Source organism: Heterocephalus glaber, unplaced genomic scaffold (genome assembly GCF_053883595.1).
Source record: "Heterocephalus glaber isolate CG9 unplaced genomic scaffold, H.glaber_assembly_v1.0 deba00001429, whole genome shotgun sequence".
In the NCBI taxonomy this organism is placed as follows: domain Eukaryota; kingdom Metazoa; phylum Chordata; class Mammalia; order Rodentia; family Bathyergidae; genus Heterocephalus; species Heterocephalus glaber.
This window is the reverse complement of record NW_028258294.1, coordinates 22933042-22959199: the sequence shown is the minus strand read 5'-3', so window position 1 is coordinate 22959199 and position 26158 is coordinate 22933042. Positions and strand designations below refer to the sequence as shown.

The following is a 26158-nucleotide window of genomic DNA, read 5'->3' as shown; positions in this document are numbered from 1 at the left end:
AAAAATTTTGATGGACAGATGAAGAGTAGACATATCTGTCCTTGTTCCCCACCTTAGAGAGAAAGCATTGTATTTCTCCATTCATATAAGGAGTTTTTGCTGGAAGTATGGAGTGCATGGCTTATCTGTTGAGAAGGTTCTGTTCTACTTCTCGTCTCCTGATAGATTTTACCGTGAACATGTGTAGAATTTAGTCCGATACTTTTTCTGCAACTGCTGACAGGATCATATGGCTTTTTCTCTTCCTCTGTTAAAATGATGACCTTTTGGGGGTGGATCTTCCAATGCTGAACCAACACTGGCATCCTTATAATAAAACCACTTTCTACATACTGCCAGAACTGACTTCTAATAGTTTGTTTTATTAAACAAATTTGTATCTATGTTCATACTTTTTTCTAATATTATCTTTATCCAATTTTGGTATTAGCACAATGTTGATTTCCTAAAATGAGGGGAGAAGTGTTCCTTCTTTTTTCTGCTTTAAATGTTTGGAAGAAGGGAAAGGAAAAATTATGAGAAAGAAAAAAAATGGAAACAAAGTCTATGAAAATAGGGAAGGGTGGTGGGGGTGAAGGGTGCATAGGTAATGGGGGAAAAATAAGAACTAAGATACATCATGTTCAGGTACAAACACCCAATGATAAATGTAAATGTATTGTATACCTAAAATGTACCAATTAATATATAAATTAAAAAATGTGTAAGACATAATCCCAAACAACTTCCTAAAGGTCAATATTATTATTTTGACAATAAAAACAAAAGAACTACATTTTCTAACTTTATGGACTGAAAATTCATACTTTATAGATAGGATCCAAATAAATTTCTCTGAAGATTAAAAAAAAATGTATACGAGCCTGCTGTTGTTATATAGGTAGGCTTTCAAGCTAGGAATATACTTTCTTTAATAGGTGCTATTCAAATTTTATATTTCCTCCAGAGTCCACTTCATTAATTTGTCTTCCAAGGTACTTCTTAGAAGTTGTCAAATTTATTTCAAAATAGATTTTTGTAATATATTTTCTATATCCTTTTAAATTCTGTAAAATCGATGGTATTGTTCTCTATATTTTGATATTGTAATTTAAAAAATGTATAAATTATATTGTATAATAGGAAGAAAAGATCTAAAGGAATAGGGGAAGTGGGATGGGTAGGGGAAAGGAAAGAAAGGAAAAGAAAAAATATGAGAAATGGAGACAAAGTCTTTGCAAATAGAGAAGGGTGGAGGGGGTGAAGTGAGGCCAGGCGAAGGGGGATAAAATAAGAACCAAGAGACTCATGTAATGGTACAAGATCCCAATGATGAATGTAATTGTATTTTATATCTAAAATGTATTGATAAACTTAATGGGAAAAAATGGATGAGATAATAAAATGTATTTGAATAAATAAAAGTCTTCCCAAGTTTATTGCCTGTCTAATTCCATTATTCTTCAATACGGTAAAACTGGTGGTAGAGTAAAATTGTTCCAACACTGACAACTCAAGGCATCTGCTACAGCACAGTCTGCTCTAGACTGTACAGTTGTTTTGGGGGAGTTTAATTCCCAAAAGTACCAGCAGCATCACAATAAAGCATAGGGTCCCCTGAGACAGGCAGTATAATGAGGTTTAACATAATCTGAGCTGAATTAGCATCTTCCAAAATGTTTTCAAAGAGGCAGTGTTGCTGAGACTTAGAATAACCTTATTTGTCACAATTTTCTTAAAGTTTTTTAAGCCATATTTTCCCAAGCACATACCCTTTTATGTCTTTAGGAGAATATTTATGAAGGAAGACAGATGTAAGGACAGAAAGTGAGTGACTTTTCACTTCCCAGTTTTGTCTCATTTATCTGTTCTCACAGGATTGTGTGGTCACATTCCATGTTGTCCTTCCCTACTTTAATAATAAGATGCTCTCTTTCAAACCTGTATAATTCAATGCTTACTAGAGAAACAGATTTAATGCAAGATATACAAATATATGATAAATTACAAGATTGGCTTGCAGTGGCTTTCCACAGAGTCAGGTGTGGAAGACTGCAAAAGATCTGACTGTGCATTGAAGATCTGAAGGGTCCAGTCAAAGGCCCAGAGCTCACTGTAATGTCCTGTGTGAGTCTATATCAGGAGGCTGAAGGATCTGCACTGGAGCCTGAAAGGTCTGTGCTGAAGACTGAAAAGTCTTCACCAGAAACCTGGAGACAATATCCAAGGCAAAGACTGGAGCTCCTCTGAAGTAACAGAAGCAAGCCATCCTTTTTCATTTCTCCTTTATGCCTTTCAGGCAAGCCATCCTGGGGTGGGTCTTCTGTCTTTAGCAAATCCCCTCAGCTGCACTCAGAACTATGCTGATCCAATTTAGTTCGGTGTTTCTTGCTCAAGTTGACATAATCAGTTAATTATCACAAAACCACACATCTTTAAAATTAACATGATATTCAAGAATTGTTTGAATTGTCTTGTTTGTGCTTGTTACATATTTGCAGGCAGATATTTAAGGGAAACAGTTTCCTATTATGTCAGAACTTAGAGTCTCTGACTAATGGGTAAAGAACCAATGGATAGCATGGTGGCTATAGCCAATAATAGTATATCATTTACATGAAATTTCCTAAGAAAGGAGACCTTAATGTCTTCACCCTCCCACATACAAATGGTAACATTTGGTTATGGATATGTTAACTAATTTGTACTAATCATTTCATAATGTATACATATCGAATCACATTGTACTCCTTGAATATATAAAATTTTTGTCAATTATATCTTGATAAAGCTGGAAAAAAATCTCAATAGTAGAATCTTCAGGATGTATTCTTGTCATATCAAGAATTTTTTCCACAGATGGAGGCAAAAGCTTTTCTCAAATCTATAGTTCTTTCTTTTAAAAAATCTTATGGAAGAAAGAGCTGTCCCACATTGGAGTGCCTCCCATGTAGTAAAAACAATGTGGGGCTTTTATCATTACTGTTTCATTAGAGTCTAGCCCTCATGGTGTCACTGAGTAATCACAGAAGATCTTTTAGAGATGTTGGACTTCAGACTGCTCATCAGCTAATGTGGTTTTTAGATAAGGATTCATTCTTAAGATTCCTTAAATTCTAAAGTTTTGTGATCTAATACAATTGTGATATGGTACCATGATTTCTATAGCATCAGTTTTCCAAAGTTTATGTCCTACTCATGTTAAGTTCATCTTCTTGGTGTGAGAAACATAAAGCTTTTTTATCATCTGCAAGCTGAGAAAGAGTCAACTATGAATTAGAGTTATTTGGCCTTGGTGGTTAAATCACCAGTCTGCATTGTTTTGTAATTCCTGCTCATGTTGGGTCCAGCTCTTTCTTCTAGCTATGGAAAAGTAATTCTGCTTACAAGTTTGTATATTAAAAGGAAGAGTCTTTTCCTAGAGAAAAGCAATTTGTTTTGACATTGGTGAATAATAAAAAGATCATTTACTAAAATTTTGGATTTATATCTTAAAGTGTATATTTATTACTGTGACTCTAAGAAACCAAATTTTAATGCCACTTTTAATTAAATTATCAATTTAACAGATATTTATTAAACACCTAGTATATGTTGAGTATTGCTGTGAATTTCCTGAGAAGGAAATTTCATTATCTTCTTCATGCCTAGTTATATACAGAGCACATCATAAGCAAAATATGGGAAAATCAAACACCATTTTAAAAATGTTTAAAATATTTTATTCATATGCATGATAGTCTCATCAGCCTAAAAGATGTCTGATATGCAAAGGCAGAGAATCAACTGAAGACATAAAGATGTTCATTTGGGGTTTTTAATATGGTAATACATACAATAGTGACAGATAGCATTTGATTAGCTCTTTCTCCATGTCACTTCTGGCACTGTCATACAGCTAGCTCTGGTTGAAGGATATCCTTAATTTTGTAGAAACTCTTTTCAGTCCTCAGATGCACATACCTCTGGTTCCAAGAAGAGGTTAAATAATACATAAAAGAACTACTTCATAAATTGTGTTAATGTTCAAGTCACTCATATATTTCTTTGCAATTCACTGTTTATATGATGCTCTCAAGACATTAGTATTAAAAGCAACTTACCCATGTGCAAAATATAAGAAGTTCAAACAGTGTTCTCATGTTGTATACTAATGTTTTGTGGTTTACAGAGAGACAGCCAGTAATAGTTAATATTGATGCTAAAATTTGTATAGTTCTTTATGACTTAATAAAGTGAACCATGGAATCATTGCAAGTCTCTTATGAATTAGGCCTCTTTCTTTTTTTTCTAGAGATGAAGGAAAGACTCAGAAGAGTTACCTCATTAATTAATTATTGACTCATTTGACAATATTCAGAATAGCATGGTGTTATGACACAGGATTTGGAACCAAACTAAACTCTTAATTCCATTTCTGCTATTTACTAACAGTAGGACGTGGAACATGTTTTTTAGCTTCACTAAATATCAGTTTCCTTATCTGGATTGGGACTAATCAAAGTGCCTACTCATAGGGTATAATGAGAATTGCATGAAATAATTCATGTGAAGTATTAAGCACAATAGGTGACATATAGCTCTTACTCAATAAAAATGGTGATTGATACTGTTATATTAGTATTACTATGTTTCAGCCTATCTGTTGTGATAGGTGCTGCTGATGTAATGCTAAAGGACACAGACACAGTTTAATGCCTCTTCATAAATGTTTTCAGCTAGTAGGTAGAAGAGACCACAATTTTTTTTTTTGGTATTAAATTCATTTATTGGTACATTGTAGGTATACAACACAATTACATTTCTCATTGGGAATTGTACCTTTACATAATGCATCTTGGTTCTTATTTTTTCCCCATTCCTAGCCCTCCCTTCACCCCCTCCACCCTTCCCTATTTACAAAGACTTTATTTCCATTTTTTCCATTTCTCAGCATTTTTTCCTTTCCATTCTTTCTTTTCCCCTGCCCCTCCCACTACCCCTACCCCTTTGGACCTTTTCTTCCTATTTTACATTATCAATTATTCATTCTAATCATTGGTACATTTTAGGTATACAATATAATGACATTCATCATTGGAAATTTGCACCTTTACATAGTCTCTCTTGGTTCTTATTTTTCAACCTTGCCCAGCCCTCCCTTCAACCCCTCTAGTCCTCCCTATTTACAGAAATTTTGTTCCTATTTTTCATTTTCTCATATTAATCCCATTCCCTTCTATCCTTTCCCCTAGCCCTCCCACTTCCTTCCCGTTTGCACCTTTTCTTCCTATTTCACATTACCTATTATACATTTAGTCCTTATTTACACATTCAGTTTCTCACTCCAGAGAAACTATTTGGTATTTACACATGTGTGTCCTATTTATTTCACTTAAGAGTATTGCTTCAATGTGCATCCACTTAGCTATAAATGTCTCTAATTTCTCATTTTTTATGGCTGAGTAGTACTCCATTTTACAAAAAACCCCACATTTTCTTTATCCAGTCTCCAGTTGATGGACATTTGTGCTGTTTCCAAGTTTTAGCTATTACAAACTGTTCTGCTATGAACATGAGTGCACATATATGACTGTGGTATGATTCTTTTAATTCTTTGGGGAAGATCCCCAGCAGTGGAATAGCTGGGTCAAATGGGACTTCCAGTCCTAGTTCTTTGAGGTATCTCCATACTGATTTCCACAGTGCTTGCACCAGTCTACACTCCCACCAGTAGTGGAGCAGGGTTCCTCTTTCCCCATAGCCCCGCCAGCATTTGTTATTGGTTGCTTTCATGATAGCAGCCATTCTTTCTGGAGTGAAGTGGAATCTCAGCATTGTTTTCATTTGCATCTCTCGAATGACCAGTGATGTTGAATATTTTTTCATGTATTTATTTGCTATTTCTACTTCTTTGTCTGAGAAATGTCTGTTCATTTCAGATGCTCATTTTTGGATTGGGTCTTTAAATTTGGGAGGTCTGATCTTTTTAAGTTCTTTATAGGTTTGAGATAGTAGACCTTTGTCTGAGGAAGAGCAGGTGAGGATTTTTTCCCACATTGTGGGTTGTCTCTTCACACTGCTGGTGGTTTCTCTTGCTGTGCAGAAGCTTTTTAATAAGAAGAGATCCCACTTGTTGATTGTTTGTGCTAGTTCACGGGCAACTGAGGTTTTGTTCATAAAATCTTTTCCTACACCGATGTCTTCAAGGGTTCTACCTAACCTCTGTTCCAACTGGTTCAGAGTTTCTATTTTAATATTTAGATCTTTAATCCATTTCCATTTTAGTTTAGTGCATGGCCAGAGATATAGGTCTAGTTTTAATCTTTGACAAGTTGAAGCCCAGTTTTTCTAGCACCATTTATTAAAGAGGCTGTCTTTCCTCCAGTGAGGGTGTTTGGCTCCTTTGTCGAAGATGAGATGGCCGATTGTGTCTGGCATTGTTTCTGCATCTTCTAATCTGTTCTACTGGTCCTCAAGTCTGTTTCTTTGCCAGTACCATGCTGTTTTTATCACAGTATCTTTGTAGTATAGTTGCAGGTTGGGGATTGTGATACCCCCTGCCATGTCTCTGTTACCTAGAATTGCTTTTGCTGTTCCAAATGAATTTTTGGATTGTTTTCTCGAGGTCTATGAAGTGTGCTGCTGGGATCTCAATTGGAATTGCATTAAATCTATATAGCAGTTTTGGAAGTATGGCTGTTTTCACTATATTAATCCTTCCTACCCAAGAGCAGGTGATGTCTATCCATTTTCTGATATCATCTTCAATCTCTCTCTTCAGAGTGCTATAGTTTTCAGAGAAAAGGTCTTTGATTTCTTTCATTAGGATGATTCCTAGATATTTCAGTTTTTTGGGTGCTATTGTGAAAGGAATTATTTGCCCTATTTCTCTCTCAGTGAGTCTGTCATTGGTGTAGAGGAAAGCTATTGATTTTTGTGTGTTGGCCTTGTAACCAACTACTTGACTGAATTTGGTTATTAAGTCTAGAAGACTTTTGGTGGAGTTCTTGGGGTCTTCTATATAGAGTATCATGTCATCTGCAAATAATGACAATTTGACTTCTTCATTACCTATCTTTATTCTTTTTATTTCTTTCTCTTGTCTAATTGCCATGGCTAATGTTTCCAGAACTATATTGAACAAGAGTGGTGATAGTGAACATCTTTGTCTTGTTCCTGATTTTAGCATGAAGGATTTCAGTTTTTGACCATTTAGTATGATCTTGGCTGTTGGTTTTTCATAGATGGCTTCTATCAGTTTGAGGTAGAGACCATCTATTCCAATTTTTTGTAGGGTTTTTATCATAAATACATGTTGGATTTTGTCAAATGCTTTTTCCGCATCTATGGAGATAATCACATGGCTTTTGTCCTTAGCTCTATTGATACAGTGTATTACATTAATTGATTTTCATATATTGAACCATCCTTGCATCCCTGGGATGAATCCCACTTGATCAGGGTGTATGATCTTGTTGATGATCTTCTGCATTCTGTTTGCCAGTATCTTTTTAAGGATTTTTGCATCTATGTTCATTAGTGAGATTGGTCTATAGTTGTATTTTTCAGTTGGGTCTTTCTCTGCTTTGGGGAACAAGGTGATACTTGCTTCCAGGAATGAATTTGGGAGTATTGCTTCTCTTTCAGTTTCACTGAAGAGTTTAAACAGTAGTGGCAGCAGTTTCTCTCTAAATGTCTTGTAGAATTCATCAGTGAAGCCATCAGGGCCTGGGCTTTTCTTAGTTGATAAGTTTTTAATTACATTTTCAATTCCATTGGTTGATATTGGGTTGTTCAGAATTTTTAGGTCTTCTTCATTCAACTTTGGTAATTCATATGTATCTAGGAATCTGTCCATTTCTTCTGTGTTTTCCATCTTATTGGCGTATAGGTTCTGGAAGTAGGTATTGATAATCCTCTGGATTTCTGCTGGGTCTGTTGTAATTTCACCCTTTTCATTCCTAATTGCATGGATTTGGGCCTTTTCTTTACTTTCTCTGACAAGGTTGGCTAAGGATTTGTCAATTTTGTTGATTCTTTCGAAGAACCAACTCTTGGCTTCATTGATTTTTTGTATTGTTCTCTTAGTCTCCATTGCATTGATTTCTCCTCTGATCTTTATAATTTCTTCCTTGTATTAGCTTTGGGGTTGTCCTGCTCTTCTTTTTCTAGAAGCTTGAGGTTCAGCATCAGGTTGTTTAATTGGGCTTGTTCTGTTTTCCTAATATGTGTATTCACTGCTATGAATTTCCCTCGTAAGACTGCTTTCATTGTGTCCCATAGATTCCGATATCTTGTATTGTCATTGTCATTTAACTGAAGGAACTGTCTGATTTCTTCTTTAATTTCCTCTGTGACCCATTGATTATTCAGAAGTGTGTTGTTCAATTTCCACGTGTTTATGAAATTTTTTGAATTTCTTTTGCTATGGATCTCCTATTTCATCACACTATGGTCTGATAATATACAGGGGATAATTTCAATTCCTTTGCACTTACTTAAACATGTTCTATGTGTGAGTATGTGGTCTATTTTGGAGAATGACCCATGTGCAGCTGAGAAGAATTTGTATTCTAATTTTGTGGGGTGGAAGACTCTGTAAACATTTGTTAAGTTCATTTGTTCAAGAGTTTGATTGAGTTCTAGTATTTCATTACTTATTTTTTGTCTAGTTGATCTATTTGTGACAATGGGGTGTTGAGGTCCCCCACTACAATTGTATTAGTGAATATATGACTTTTCATGTCCATTAGTATTTGTTTTATATAGTTGGGTGCACTAGTGCATGGTGCATAGATATTTATGATTGTCATCTCTTCCTGTTGGATTCTTCCCTTTACAAGCATGTAGTGTCCTTCTTTGTCTCTCTTAATCAGTGTTGGTTTGAAATCTACTTGATCTGCCAAGAGGATAGCTACTCCTGCTTTTTTTCGGGTTCCCATCACATGGAGTATTGTTTTCCACCCTTTAACTTTCAGTCTATGAGTTTCCTTTTGAATGAAGTGTGTTTCTTGTATGCAGCATATTGTTGGATTTTGCTTCTTGATCCATTCTGCCAATCTATTTCTTTTGATTGGTGAATTGAGACCATTAACATTGATGGTTATAACTGAAATGTATTGACTTGTCATTGCCATGACTTTTTCATTTTGTTGGGTTCTCCCCCTTTACATTTAATTTCTTGTCATGCCAGATGGGTTCATTCTGCTTTGCTTCCTGGGGTTGTGATCCTCAATGTCTGTTCCTAGGCTATTGTGTAAAATTCTTTGGAGTGCTGGTTTGGTATTCACAAAGTTCCTAAGGTGCTCTTTGTCATGAAAGTATCTTATTTCTCCATCCATTTTGAAAGATAGTTTTGCAGGGTACATCAATCTGGGTTGGAGGCTGTTTTCTTTTAGGGCTTGGACTATGTCACTCCAAGCTCTTCTTGCCTTGATGGTTTTTGTTGAGAAGTCTGCTGTGATTCTGATGGGCTTTCCTTTGTATGTGATTTGTTTTTTTTCTTTAAATGCTTGTAGAACTTTGTTCTTCTGTTGTGTTTCTGGAATCTTAACAATTATATGCCTATGTGTAGATTTTTTTGATCAAGCCTATTTGGAGTCCTATATGCCTCAGTTATCTGTATGTCAAGCTCTTTTCCCCTGCTTGGGAAGTTTTCTGCCATTATTTCTGTGAAGAGATTTTTTATGTCATCTGCACTCTCTCCTGTTTCTTCATTGAGCCCAATCAGTCTTATGTTATTCTTCTTTGCATCATCTAGCAGCTGCTGGATTGATTTCTCATGTTCCCTTAGAATTTTGAAGCAATTTTTCTTTTCCTGGTCACTAATTGCAATCTTATCTTCTATATCTGAAGTTCTGTCCTCACATTGGCTCATTCTGCTGTGTAGACTTTCAGTGGAGTTTTTCATGTCCTGGAAATCTATTTGCATCTGTTTTATGGATTCCACTTGTTTCTTATGTTGGGATTCCATCATGTTCCTGAGCTCCTCTCTAGATTTATTAATCATGTCTTTCACTAGGGGCACAATTTCTCCTGTTATCTGAGAAATTATTTCTGATTTCATTTTTTCCAGATCCTCTTTTGTTGCCAGTTCAGTGGATCCAGGTGGTTGAGTATCAGAGTGTTCCATCTCATTTCCCTTTGGGGTTGCTGTGGGTTATCTGGAAGTCTGGTTTTGAGACTTATTTATGGCTTTTCTCATTTCGACTGGGCCAGGGCGCTGTTAGTGCCTGCACAGATTACCTCCTCTGAGCTGGGTGAGGTGGGACAGGGGCCAGGAGCAGCGGTAGGCATGGTGATCCAAAAGCCCTTTCCTGTGGGCTGGGAGCAGTGGGAGGGATGGTGGCCAGGAAACCCCTTCCTCTGGGCCAGGAGCAGCGGGACAGAAAGTGGCCCAAAAGCCCTTTCTTCTGTGCTGGGAGCAGCGGGAGGGATGGTGACCGGGAAGCCCCTTCCTCTGCACCAGGAGCAGTGGGATGTCGGCTCAGAAGCCCCTACCTCTGGGCCAGGAACAGTGGGACTCCGTACCGTGGTCTGGTGGTCTGGTGTCCTCTGTGTCTTTGTAGTGTGGAATCAGGTGGCTGCCTGTCTGCAGCGGGGTGATTTGGTGTCTTCCGTGTGACTCAGAACCTCGGTAGGGCGTGCACAGACCTGCCTGTCTGCAGCGGGCTGATTCGGTGTGTGTTCTGCGTGACTGGGGACCTCGGTAAGGTGTGGGCAGACCTGCCTGTCTGCAGCGGGGTGATTCAGCATCTTCCACACGACTCAGGACCTCGTTAGGGCATGCACAGACCTGCCTGTCTGCAGAGGGGTGATTAGGCATCTTCCACGTGACTCAGGACCTTGGTAGGGCATGCCACAAATTTTGTTTCTTAAGGCTTAAACTAATTTAATTTAAAATGAATGAATCCCTTTGCCGTGAAGAAAAGTGAGAAATTAAAAGAAATGCAAATAAAAAGCTAGTTAAAAAAATGCAAATGTCTCATTAGCTGTTCAAAGTGAAAATGGTGTTGTTGGATTCTGGGTAGACTTCTTTTTCCTTGGGGTAGTGGCCATTCTGATTCCTAGTTTATAAACTGGAGTGAAGTGGAGGTTATTTGCACTGTGGCTGACTGATCCTTTTATCACAGACTCATCACAGATGTACAGTTTTCTTGAGCAGATGTTGAAATCCAGATAGAAAAATTTATCAATGATATGTTGCAAAGAGTATTCATCTTGAATAAGATACCATATTGCAAACTGTCTTGTTTAATAGGCTTACAGAGTGGTTATAGTTTCCATAGAAGCAAGACAAAAATCCTTCCTTTAATATAATTCTGAAGGTCTCAGTAGACCTGAAAAATATGCCATGAACTGTCAAAACACTGCTTCTGGTGACATATGGAGAGTAGTTTTTGTTACTCTGTCAAGCTGTCCTTGTGTGGCATGATGCACTGGAAATTTCAGTTAAGATTCTGATCTTTACAAAGAAAATGATTCTTCCTTGAATATTCTAATTCACTTTTTTTAATTGCAGTGTTCAATAGGCCAGCAAACCAAAGAGTTAAATCCAGTCCTTTTTTATACATTCTGCATGAAACTTTTAATAGAAAAGTTCTTCAAATGCAAAATTCACCTTCTATGGTTGCTTCATAGATGACTTGCCGTTTCATTGTAATTATACTTTTACCCTCAACCTACAAGCTAGGTCATGCAATTTAGTTTTCATTTACAGGAAAGAGGCAGTAAACTTCTAAGAATTTTAACCATTGCATTTCTTGAGAGCCCTTGTATTCAGTTAATTCATAATACTTTCATTGTAAATAAGGTAAAAATATTGATTGACACTTGTTATAGGGAAGTTCTGAAATATTTAGAGAATTAAATGTAAGGGATAAAAAAAATTCAAGTTCCAAAATTCTGTTTTTAAACAAAGATGGAATGGATAGTGAGTTGGAAATGGTTAATTACTATGGACTAGTAATAACATTCTTTTATTTATTTTTTTTGGTACCGGGGATCAAACTTGGAACCTTGTTGTTGCGAGGCAGGTGGTGGAAGCACTGAGCTAAATCACCAGCCCTAGAAATAACATTCTTTTTTTCCCCCTAGTAATAACATTCTTAATAGTGATATTACAGTGGTAAGACTAGTTTTTGTGGCAATAAAAGTGGATACACAAAGCAGGGTAGAGATAATTACTGGGAACACAAAAATGTAAACAATTTATAATGTCAGTATACTGTTCTAAAATTTATTTATGAAATAGTTCTGGACTGCATCAATGGCCATGTTTATGGATGACTATTTATTACCTTTTATCACTTTTTCTCTTTACCTTTAGTAATTTAGCTGTTTATTAGTGTTCCATTAAATGAGTGTTACTATTCTTTTATTTTCTGTTCACGAGTAGTATATATTTATTGAAAAAGATGTGATAAGGTGTCAGGGATGTAGCTCAGTGGTGCAGCACCTGCCTGGCAAGCATGAGGTCTTGAGTTTGATATGATGAAATTCAGTAAATTACATAGTATAGTAGAAGACAACTATAATCTCATTACTAGGAGACAAATAGCATTACCACTGTGGTAGGCAGTTGCTCAGAATTTGTGCATATATGTTGATATAAAGAAGTAAACTGTTACAAGACAGAAACAGGGATCATGGTCTTCCAGTTTATGCCTATTTTCATTTAATATCTAATTTTTTCTATATAAATAAGGATATGTATTTTTGATGGCTGAATAGTGTCTCATTAATAGTCATTCACTTAACAGTGAGACTACTAGATGTATTAGGCTTTGTGTAGCTCTGCGGCTCAATGGTGTGCAAGAATAAAAAACTCAACTTATTTATTCTCTTATTAACATCTAATTAAGATTGCTTTACTATCTTTAAGTAGATTTTGGATTTTGTCCAGAACACTTGATAACTGGCAAAAGAATTAGAGGGAAGATAAAATTAGTTTGGAAAGCTCTATAAATAGTTAAGGTTAATGGCAAAATTTTCATTACCTAGAAAATCCTTTGCTACCTTAAAGAATGTTAAAATAAAGTTCTTTCTGCATCAATTGTAACAATAATAACAGCAACCATTTGTGTGTAATTTAAATAAATTCCATATATTTCTAATTCTTAAAATAAAACTGATGTAGACTAAATTATTAATAGTATTTTAATTACCATTTTACAGCCAGTGAAAAGAAAGCACAGAAAGGCTAACTCATGCTAGACCTGGTGGTGCAGTTCTGTACTTTCAGCTACCCAGGAGGCTGAGGCAGGAGGATTGTCTAGGAGTTTGAGACCAACCTGAACTTAGAGTGAGACTTTGTCATAGATAGATAGGTAGGTAGGTAAATAGATAGATAGATAGATAGATGTATTTGAATATGGCAGCCTGACTCCAAAACCTTTGCTCTAGGCTAAGTCTTGCTCATAGTAAAGCTAGTATAGAACTGTATTATTGATGCAACATATATGCTGTAATTATTTTTCCTGGCTGACTCCTGAATATTAAAATGAGGTTCCTGAGGCAGGGGCTGTATCATTAATTTTTATGTGATTCAAAGAGTGACAGATCATAAGAAGTGTCCAATAAGATTCTGAAGAATTGATGAAAAAATGAATACATGAATGAATTCTAACTTAGAAATATGACACATCTCAAAGGAAGTCAGGATTATGTTCAGGAACTTGAAAGCATGAAAATGTAAACTTCTTCAGACAAAAACAATCTTCTTCCATGTATTTGGAGGGGTTCATATTCCAGAATCAAATATATACTGACCAGCATTGAGGTGCACTTCTACTCTAGTCTGTCAAACTGAAAAAATCTAGATGAAAAATCATTCAATTATCTGCATGTTACGTGAATGTCCATTATCTATATATGTGATGAAAGTCCTCTGTTTAGAGATATTCCTGTTTAGTGTTACATCATTTCAAAAATCAGTCACTATTGGGACTATTTTTTAACTTTAAAAATATTTTTTATTAGTATATGTTTGGAGTACATTTATCATTGGAATTTGGTAAATGTACATAACACAACTTAATTCTTTTTTTAATCCTTTTACCCCTACCCTCTTTCCTTGCTCCCTCCAATTCTTGGTCCCTTTCTGATTTTCAAAAGCTCTATTTTCAAGTTTCTATTTTCAAAAGCTCATTTTTTTTCAATTCTTTTTCTTTTCATATCCCTTCTTTCTCTTTTCCTCCATCTCTGTTCCCCCAATCCATTTGTATTTAGGTCATAAATGTTGAAATTGTATAACACCAGGTATATGATGTTGAGTTCCTTTCTTTAAAGAATGGGGCCTCCATGCAAGGATGGCCTACAAATCTATACCTTTGTTAGCCTTGGTGCCTTGCAAGTCGGCTAGATCAGTGGTTCTCCTTAGGGCTGGCAGGGCCTTTTGAAAATGTGTGGGAGAGGATTTGGTTGTTATAATGATTAAGGAGGAATGCTACTGCCATTGCAGACATCCCAGACAGGAACGCTACAGAGCCTGCCCTGTGTAGCAGAGTTCATGCAACAAATATTTGTCTTATATCTCAATTAGTTTTTTAAAATATTTAAAGTCATTATTTTAATATAAATTTCTTATCATTTACTTTTGAATAACACATTAGATGATCTTTTAATTCTTTTTTTCTGTAGAGTTAAGGAGGTTTATAGAATATTTAATTTAAAAGGGGTATATTTGGTCCCAAAAGATTGACAGCCCTTGAGAAATATCATGTACTTTAGAAAAAAAAGCATTGCTGGATGATAATAGAATTTTGTTTTTTATTAGAAACTGAATTCCAGGTGAGATATAGTAGGGTGAGGTGTTTAATAAATAGCCTACGAGTAGTCTGGAATAAATGTTTTAGGAAATTTAGCATCTTACCAATATTGTCTCTATTTCCCCAATTCCATAGAGTTCGCTTCATCTCTTTCCCCAGTGGATATGAAATGAAGAAAAATCCCCCATAGTGGGTCACTCATTCTAGAGGTGAGTAAAACTAAAATAATATTTGTTATATATTCTCATAATCACAGATTTTTTCTCCTTTTGATCATGCTTCCTGATTCTTAGCACTCTCAGTTCATCTCCTGCAATTTCAAAGGGATTTACACTGGGGATTATGTGGATACAAAAGTTGAGCAAGTGATTGATCTGGGAAAGCTCTCAATGTTCAGTTTACCACTCTACTTTCTCAATTTCCCCTGGAAAGCAAATGCAAACTTGTTTCTTCTTGTTATTTTCTAGGTTCTTTGGAGTTTGAACCCTTGGGACTGTGTGGATATAAATTTTATAGCCAGTTATTTCAGGATCTTAACTATAATCATGAAGTAGAATTTAAAGCCATTCTCACCCTAAAATGTCAGTCTAAGTTTCAATTTGTGGCACCTTTGGCTATTTGGATTTCCACAAAGGCACCTCATAGCTTTTATATGGATAAAAATCTGGACACATAACTAGCTACCTTCTATTTTAACCCTCTTGTGTAAATGGTTTCAATAAACTTGGTATAGTGCAGACTGTTGTACTAGGAAGGTGAGACACACTCTTCTTTGTATCTGTGATTAAAATTCTAAACTACATTTATACCTACCCAAGGCCAGATTTCTAACTGATATCATTTTGATGTTTGGTTGACTCTTGTTCTCCTATATTTGCAAGGAGGTAAACTTTGTAAAACAAACATGGTTCTGCGAAGTTTTGTAGTGATATTTGCTTTATTTTTGTGAACACATGGGTAAAAGCAAAGCAAAATAATCACCACCTTCAAGGAGTGTGATAAGGATAAGCCAAAAAGCTGGAGTGGCAAGGAGGGCAGAATGTTTTCAAAGTGTGTTGGAAACCTAGTGTCAAGTGAGGCTAATGTTTATAATGACCTTCTATCATGTTAAATAAAATAACTTAAGGCCTCCTATTAATTGAATTTTTAAAACTAAGATAACTTAGATTGATTATATTGGTTAATTTTCTCTTATTGCTGAGACAAAATACCTGACACCCAGAGTTAAAGGGGAAAGGGTTTATTCACAGGGGTTTCAGTCCATAATTGGCTGGCTCCATGGCAGAGTGGTGTGGCAGCCAGGCCTTCCAGAGGAGAAATAGTTCATGGCAGCCCGAAGGTAGCAAAAGCAACAAAGGACCCTAAGATTGTCTTTTTTTATCTTATTCAGACTACTTAGGGTGGTTAGCACTTACACCCTTAATCCTAGAGCCCTCAACCCTAGCCCCACCATGAATCAATTACACACTCTAGATTCAGCAACCTCCAAAATATCCCCAACTCATTCACATGAGGCTTTGGGGGGACATCTAAACACAAGCCATAGCAATGATTTAAACAGCCACATTTTTCTACCTCCTGATTTAGATCAGGAGTTTTGAACCAAAAATTTATCAAGATTTTTGAATCAAAAATTCCCTCAGGTCTTGAAATCTGTTAGATCAAAATATTATCAAGGTGTAGTCTGGGAAAGGAAAGTGAACAATATGTTAAAAATCCATGAAATTCTTGATGAGATTAGCTGTCACCAAGCAGGACCTTGAGGGAAAAGGCACTAGAGGAGGGAAGAGGAATAGATCATGAAAGGTTCATAGGTGAAATTTCCTGGAGAGTGTAGGTGGAACACAAGAAACTGCCTGAGGTCCCACAAGTGTTGGTGGGGTTGCTGCTTAGAAGGTAACAGAATAATTATAAAACAGACATGGAGTGCTCAGTGGTAAACTCCAGTATGTTCTCTGCCTAACAGAGTGTGCAGAACATAATGTCATCACTGCAAGTTAGTTTTTTCCTCCTCTCAGTTTCCACCAGGATGAATCTATCCTGCAGTCTTCAGAGTAGCTTTCTAGGACTTACACTGCCTGGAATAAGATGTTCTTCACACACCAGACTCTTCTCTATGATCAGTTCTAGAGTTCAGGGTGCAGTTAATAGCAATGCTTTCCCAACTATGCACCCCACAGGCTGTGACCTAGACTTTCTCTAGCAGCACCCTGGTTGTGCATGGGAAATATCAATCTCCCTCTAGTCTTGTCCTCTCCTTTCCTGAGTCCTTGTGTCAGACCCAGAGGCACTATTTTTATGATTAATGCTCTGGGTTATGTACAATGATATAGAGTCTTACTTTGCATTCAGTGCTCTCAAATATTATCAAACTATTTCATCCTAAGTAATCTAATCTTTCAAAAAGTATCAGATTTGATACTAGGGTGTAGAGAATGTTTCCTGTAAAAAATGTAATTCAGAAATGTTCAAATTTTGCCTTGGGAGGACAGTTTCTTGTGTACTGACTGACCATGCATACCAATTTCACTTTTGCTAGAGATTTCCTTGTTAGGGTTATTTTTGTCAACAGTGTTTCTTCAGAGGAGTCACTGAACCTCTTTGACATCCCCTTATGAATAGGGACAAAACTCTAGAAGTTTCTTTAGATGTTCACACTCACACTGTATTAAAATATCAGGGACAGCAAAGGGAAAATAAAGCATTCAAAATGCAATCTTTAATGTTATACTAACAAAGTATTATCTTTCTTTTTCTTTTCTTCATTCTTTTTATTTTTTATTTTTATTTTCTTCATTCTTTTTAAAAATATCAACAGAGCCTCAAGAATGTTGGTTTTCCATGTTACTTATAACCCTGGAAATGGTTTCTCTAAGGGTCTGGGTCCTACAGCTCTGGTCTATTCTCTAAGAGCTCTGTATTCTCTTCATAGGCTGCCATTTTTGGTACTTTGTCATGGTTTAGCCACAGAAAGGGAAATATTAAATACTTCAGATAGATTTCAGGGGAGAAATTGAGCAGAAAATGGAATTCTCTTGCATTGGAGATGCAGAAGCTGTGATGAGTCTTGGGCAGTGCCACTACATTCTCCCAGTCTATTACAGATAAGAGTTTTTATTTAAATACTTCACACCCAGTCTTTGGAGAATTGCCCTTTCACATCATATTCATAATTTATGTTTTTTTAGAAAAATTTGTCAACATTTCAAAATTTAAGGCATATAGCAAAAGGAGCTCTTGTTTGTTTGTTTGTTTTGTTACTGGGGAATCGAACTTTCAAGGCAGGTGGCAGAATCACTGAGAGAAATCCTTGGCCCAAAAGCAGCTCTTAGAGAAGAGTTTGTGATGATAACCACCCACATTAAAGTGAAAAATCTAATAGTACACCTCAGAGAACTAGAAAAGGAAGAACACAGTAAGCCTGAAGTTAGTAGAAGGAAAAGAAAGAGTAATGATTAATGGAGAATAGAGTAGAAAATCAACACAAAAGTCAATAGAATAAGTTGCCTTTATGAAAAGATAAACAAAATCGATACACCTTCAGCTACATTAAGAAAAAAGAGAAAATAATAAAGTCAGAAATTAAAGACATTACAGATGACAACAAAAGTACAAAGAGTTATAAGAAACTACTGTGAACAGTTGTATGCTACCAAACTGGACAACCTAGAAGAAATGAAAAAAATCCTGGAAATATTAACCTACCAAGACTGATTCATGAAGACATGGAAAAATCTAAAGAGATCGAACATGTGATGAGATTGAATCAGTGAACAGCCTAAATTTACTGGTGAATTCTACCAAACATACAGTATAAAGAAGAGTTAATGGCAGTGTTTCCCAAACATTTCCAAGAATGGAAGAGAACACTTTCACCTCATTTTATGAGGAGGACATTACTTCAATACCAAAACCATACAAGGATACTACAAGAAAAGGAATTTCCAGGCCAATATCTCTGATAATTATAGATGCTGAAAGCCTGGATGAAATACTAACAAACAAAATTCAACAGCACATTAAAATGATCATGTTATGGTTTGAATATAAAAAGTCTCCTCAAAGTTCATGTGTTCAGAAGTGGGGATTTTGAAAGGTGATTACATCATAAAAATCTGTTGCTTCATATGTGGATGAATCTATGATGAGATTATAAATTGATGGTATTATTGGGAGGTGATAGAAACAGGAGATGGGACCTAGTCAAAGGGAGTGGATCATAGGGCAGGGACCTTGGGGACTATATCTAGTCCCAGGCCCCTTCATCTCTGTCTCTCTGTCTCTGTCTCTGTCTCTCTCTCTTCTCTCTCTCTACTTCTTGGCCATCATGAGGTGAGCAACTTTCCTCCACCATGATATTTCTTCATTGTCACAAGCCTAAAGCAATGGAGTTAGCTGACCATGCTCAGAAATCTCTGAAACATGAGCCAAAATGAATCTTTCATACTTTAAGGATTTTTACATCAGGTATTTTGTCACAATGATGGGAAGCTGACTAATACAGATCAGAAACCATGTTCAAGTGAGATTTTGCTCATTTTCTCCTGGGGTGCAAGAATTATTCAACATATACAAATCAACCAACATGGTTCACAATATTAATAAATTAAAAGTAAACATTGTATGATCTTTTCAGTAGATTCAAAAAAAGCATTCGACAAAATTTAACATCTTTTCATGATAAAAGCAAACTAACATACTGACAGTGAAAAGCTGAAAGTTTTTGCTAAGATCAGGGACAAGAGAAGAATGCTTACTCTAGACAGTTGTAATCACTGGAAGTCTTAGCCAGAAAAATTAAACAAAAATAAAAGACACCCAAATTGGAAAAGAAGTAAAATTGTCCATGTGCAGATGACATGATTTTAGTTATGGAAAACTATAAAGACTCTATCAAAAATTGTTAGAATTAATGAATGAATTCAGTAGAGTTTCAACATACAAAACTCAGTTGCTTTTCTATGCACTAACAGCTATCAGAAAAAGAAATTAATAAAACCATCCTATTTACAATAGCATAATGAAAAATAGGCATAAATTTAACTCAGAGGTTAAATTTCTGTATGTTGAAAACAATAAAACTTTGTAAAAGAAACTGAGGAAGACACAAATAAATGGAACATTGTTCTATGGAGTAGAGTAATTAATAGTTAAAATTACTACAGAAAGTAATCTACAGAATCAATGTCAAAATTCCCATGACATTTTTGACAGAAATAAAAATTATCTTAAAATTTTCAGAGAACCACAAAAGACTTCAAATAGCCAAAGGAATCTTGAAGAGGAACAAAGCCAGAGGCATTATACTACCTGATTTAAAAATATGCTATAAATCTCTAGAGATCTAAATAGCATAGTGCTGGCACAAAACAGACATGCAGACAAATGGAACAAGAGAGATTAACATATTTATGTCTAATTGATCATTAACAAAGTTGCCAAGAACACAGTGGTGAAAGAATAGTCTTCAGCAAATGCTGTTGGAACAACTGGATAGCTACACAAAGAAAAATGAATTTATACTTCATCCCATATTGTATGCGAAAATTAACTGAATGGATTAGACTCAAATATAAGTTCTGAAACTGTAAAATTCCTAGAGTAGAATATGGAAATGCTTCTTGATATTTGTTTGGGCAATGATTTTTAAAAATGTGAACCCAAAAGGAAAGCATAAAAAAAGCACTGTGTACAAGCAGAAACTTCACATAAGAAATGTAAACATTATTTACTACAACCATGTACTAATAAATAAAAAAAAATTTAAAAGAAAGTAAAAAAATCAAATGGAATCATATCAAACACAAAAACAAAAGTTTCTGTGTGGCAAAGAAGCAATTAATAAGGTAGAAAGACAACTCACAGAATAGGAGAAAATATTTTCAAACCACAATCTGATAAGAGGTTGATATCTAAAATATATGAGGAATTCATATGACTTAATTTAAGGAGAACAACTTCACTAAAAAATGCAATTTATTTAAAAATTGTCCAAAACTGGAAAAAATAGGCACAGGATGTAAATAAATATTTTTCTAAAGAAGACATACAAATGACCAATAGATATGTAGAATGTTGCTCAGCATCATAATTAGTAGGGAAGAGCAAATCAAAACTAAGATGAAATATCTGCTACCTGTTAAAATGACTATTATCAAAAAGGCAAAAGATAGGCTTTGGTGAGAATATGGAGGAAAAGGATCCAGGTACATTGTTAGTGGGAGTATCAATTGGTATAGCTATTATGGAAAACAGTAAAGAGATTTCTAAAATAATTAGAACCTGGAGGCATGCTGCATGCCTATAAATCCCAGCACTCTGGGAGGCTGAGGGAGGAGAATCACAAGTTCAAGCACAGCCTGGGGAAGTTAATGAATTAGCAAGATCTTGTCCCAAAATATAAAAATTACAATAATAATATATAGCTCAGTGTGAAAGCCCTGGGTTCATTCCCTGGTATTGAAAAAAAAATTAGAAATAGAAATACCATATAACTCAGTAATCTCAATACTGGGTGTATATACAAAGAAAATGAAAACACTATCTTGAAGAGATTACCTGCATTCCCATATTCATTGCAGCATTCTTCACGATAGTCAAGATATGGAATCCAACTAAGTGTCCATCAATGTACAAATAAAGATAATGTTGTTACACACACACACACAGAATGGAATATTATTCAGTCTTAAAAAGAAGAAAATCCTGTCATTTGGGACAATATGGGTGAGCATAGAGGACATTATATTAAGTAAGATAAGCCAGTCACCAAAATACCAATATTACACAATCTCACTATGTATGGAATCTAAGAAAGTTGAACTTAGAGAGTAGAATGGTGGTTAACACAGTTGCATGGGCTGAAGAATGATTGGAGATGTGTTAAAGATACAAATTTCAATGATATGGGAGGAATAAGTTTAAAATACCTATTGTACAGTGTAGAGACTATAGTTAATAACTATTTAAAAATATATAATAAGGTATATGACTTTAAGTATAGAGAATAGATTTTGTGTTCCTACCACCAAAGCAAATATGTAAGGTAATGTATATGTTAATAAATTTTAGCCATTCTATAACACATATTTCAAAATGTATACCATTAATATGTTATTTTTATTTATTGATTAAAAAGTAATGATTTTAATCATATATATATATAAATGATATGTAAATATATTTTTGACAATAGATAAAACTGTAGAACATTATAAAAAGTGACATAAGCTTGGCACAGAAAGACAAGTTGACCTGAAGCAGGCAGTAGAAAGAATGGTACCTGTGAGAAACTGGCGGTGTGGGAAATAGGAAGATGTTGGTTAAATGTACAAATTTTCAGTTATGAAGGATGAACAAGTTTAAACATTTAATGTACAATATGGAGACTATAGTTAATAATCCTACAAGGTATAATTGAAGTTTTGTAATAGAGTTGATTTTAAATGTGCTTACACACACACACACACACACACATATACACAGACATTGCTATGCCAGGGGATGGATATATTGGCTAACCTATGATAATTTCATAGTATGTATCAAAATGTGTAGTACATATTAAACATCCATAATTTTTATTTGCCAATTATACCTCAACAAGCTGGAAAAAATAATTAAAATAAAGAAGAATTTTTGTGTAGGTAGGCTTGCACCATTTTTTGGAGGTAGATAAGACTGTATATTTCTTGTTCTGCAGGTATCCCAGTGGCACTAGATGGTTTTAATTATTAGTTAGTGAAGCAAGTGTATAGGGCTCTTTGGAATTTGCTTTTAGGGGAAAGAAATTGCTTCTCTTCTGTTATCAGTTATTAATAGCCTAGCATATGGATAGACCTGAATTTCTTCAGTGACTGATTTTGTTATGCATTGTAGATGCTAATCTTCTGTTCTTTGATGTAGTTGGTGATTCTTCACAAAATGAAAGTCAACAAGAAAATCTACAAGGGGGATACTTATCAAGAAAGAACATAAAATCATGTTTATCAGTAAAAAGCAAAAAACCCCCAACTCCCACTGGTTTTTTCCTACATTGATGAAAAACTTGGCATTTTGACAACTTTCTCTGAGTATCATTTATTTACTTGTAACTTATAACAAATGGTGTGGAAAAGTAACAGATCATGCACCAAAAATGGGAGTGGGATGGAAATACTATTCAACAAAGCAACATACACATGGAGTTAATGTTAACTTTACGTGTTTTTGGATTGGCAGAATCCATCAGCTTCCCCTGCAGTAATCTGTTATTGCCACTTGAGTGCAAGCCTGAGCAGTAGTAACATTACACAGCCAACATTAGCCAGAGTGGCTGGTTGGATGTTAAATTTTTTGAGAACAGAGAAGTGGTACAATCGTTTGAGCTGAGAGGTGTTAGTCTGAGTTGCAGGGCTCCTGCTTGCTGAGTTAGGCTTCACAGAGTTAGGTGGGACTTTATCAATAACATCTTAACTTTGTCTAGAGAAGTTCTCTTCCTATGTCTGCTTTATATACTGATAGCTTAAGAAGTATTTGGCTTGAAGAAAAAAAGTTTCTGCTATTAAAACAATGATCTCATTGCTTAGGAATGACCATATATTTATTAAGTTTTTTGGTTTTTATTTATTAGTGCATGTTTGCTGTACATAATGATTACATTCCTTGTGGAGCTGGCACATGTACATAACTCATCTTACTTCTTTTGTTATCCCTTTCTCCCATTGCGTCTCTTGATTCCCTTCCCATTTCAGAAAGACCTATCTCTCTACTTTCTATTTTCTATCTTTTATTTTTAATCCTTTATTTATATTTTTGGCTTCTCATATAAGAGAAATCATGTAATGTTTAAACTTCAGTGGCTGATTTATTTCACTTAACATTATGGTCTCAAGGTGCATCCCTATTCTTACAAATGACAAATTTATTTTTATGGGAGAGTAGTACTCCATTATTTGTAAATATGACATTTTTTATCCATTCATCTATTGATGGACATATAGACTGTTTCCAAGATTTAGCTATTATGAATTGTGCTGCCATAAATATGAGTATGCATGTAATTTTTTAATATGATGTCTTTAACTCTTTGGGCAAGATGCCTAGAAGGGGAATAGCTGGATTAAATGAAATTTCTAGTCAATTTTTTGAGGAATCTCCATACTGATTTCCATAGTGATTGTACTATTTTATATTCTCACTAATAATGTAGAAGGGTACCTTTTTCCCTGCAGCCTTGCCAGCATTTATTATTTGGTGGTAGCCATTCTTTCTGAGGTAAGATGGAATCTCAGCTACACTTTCAAATTCCAGAAAGGAGTTAATTATTTCAAGGTAATTTCTTCAACTTATTATTCTGAGAAACAGAATACTTTTACAAGCTTAGTGATGAATGTTAATTTTTTATAAAAAGCCATTATATTTTAAATTGGCCTAGAAGAGGATATGTCTATACAGACACAACTGAGCAATCATAAACATCATCAGCTTACTTCCCTTCCCCCATCCTCATGTTTGTCTGAAGCTCTGTGCCTTCTGCTTTCTCCAGAAATGGACTTAACTCTTTTTAGTCTTCATACAGACTCAGCCAAAAGACCATTCCTTCAATGAACTTTTCCTCATGACTGATAGAGATTTTCTCCATTTTTATCTTGTTATGGAATAGAGATTATGTATGCGTGGTTAAGCACTTATTTATGACTGGTAGTATATTGTGTTGTTATTACTCTATCTCTACTAACACAATAAAGAGTGGAATGAGCTTCAGATAGAAAGGAAATAGGTACTTCTAACCACCTAGTCAGTTCTAGGGAGTGTGTTAGATCTTCCATGGGCATTATCTTATGTAGTGCTTAAATTTGTGGACTATGCATTAGACTTTTTGGAGTTTAAAACATGGCTCTTTTGCATAGTGGGTGTGTTAGCTTGGAAAAAATTCTCTATGCTTCAGATATTATTTTATATGTAAACTAGAACTAATTACCTCATTCAGTTAATGTGAGGATTAACTTAGATTGTCCCTGGGAAAGATTTAAGAGTACCTGATGCATTGAATGGACTCAAAACATGTTAATATTATTGTTTTTCCAAGGGGCCACGCCAAGGGTAGTCCCTCTTTTCATCATGTAGTGAGAAAAACTGAGCTGATTGATTAAAAAAATTGCTCAAATTTACATTCATCAGTGTGAGAGCCAGAACTGGCAAACATGTCTTTTTCCAGATCCTGAGCTCTTCTAACTACAGTATTTTGCTTTAAGTTTGTATAGGATTACTCATGCCATAGCACCCAGTTACATTCCCTTTGCACTTCCTGTGTAAATATCTTAGTGATGACAAATTGAAAAGATCAACAAGTACGTGTCAATTAAATGAGAGCATGAAACTCCCGTCAATTACTATTAAACACCCATAATGGGAGGGGCCACACAAGCACAATGAATTTTCAATGCTAGGCTGCCTCTTACAGTTTATGAATAGTGTACTGAGAAATGGAGACTAACTTTTGGAGTGAAATTAGAGGTAAGGAATGTTGAACTATAAAAGGATGGGAGATCAGTGGTTTTCAAATATTTATAAAAAATATGGAATTTTTTTTGTTAGATTAAATCTTCCCCTGAGTTCAGTCAATAATAAAGTTGGCCAAGCTGAAGTTCTGCTTTGGCTTTTGTTGCCAAAGGTCCATTATGGCACCTTTTTAGAACTATATCTGACTTTATATGATCCTGCACTCTAATTTTTACTGTGCCATAAACAAGACTAAAGAGGTGAGTGAGTGGCTGAAGATCACAAATCTAGAGCTTGAGGATTGGATTCTTTTCATTTTGTCTTAAGGAGATTCCTGGTTGCCTCTTCTGCTTTTTCTCATCTAAATTTTTATGGCTATTTCTGACAATTGGCATAATGGAGAACAGAAAGTTACCTCTCTTGTATTTCAAGTAAGAGAATATAAATACAACCACCTAGATGTGTCAGAAGTTATAGGCTCTGAATTGTTTGGAGGCAATGAATTACCAATGCAAAGTTTTCCAAGGAGACTAATTTTTAAAAGTCTTTAACTTAAATGATTATATGAAAAGAAAGGAATAAAATGAAAGTTTGAACTTATCTCAAATGACAATCATTTTCAAGGATTTTAAGCTTAACATGGTAGGACTAAGAAAGAAAGTGACTAAAACCTCTAGATTTTCAGAAATCTAATTCTGAGAATTGCACTTCACATCAATCAGCTCTCCTTCATGTCTCTATTATGGATGTGAGAGTGGACAATGTTTTCAAGGGCAAACATAATATGTGGAATGATGTTTGAAGGTGTGTAATCCTAACAACATCACAGAAATAATCTGATAAATTGGAATTTAATTCTATCAAGACATGATTGCATCTTATCAGGTTGGAATGAGACTGCATATAAATGCACAAAATTGAAATGGTATATATTCAGCAAGCATATT

General features: G+C 35.2%; 1 protein-coding gene across 1 annotated transcript in view; it reads left to right on the top strand.

Moving 5' to 3' along the window:
- The window catches only part of Cwf19l2 (CWF19 like cell cycle control factor 2), a 268444-nt gene extending 253527 nt beyond the window's left edge, over positions 1 to 14917 (top strand). Inside the window, exon 19 of the mRNA XM_087212140.1 lies at positions 14865 to 14917. Within this exon, the coding sequence (XP_087068266.1) occupies positions 14865 to 14902 (38 nt within the window). The 3' untranslated portion in view covers positions 14903 to 14917. The remainder of the gene's footprint in view (positions 1 to 14864) is intronic.
- Positions 14918 to 26158: the final 11241 nt, after the last annotated feature.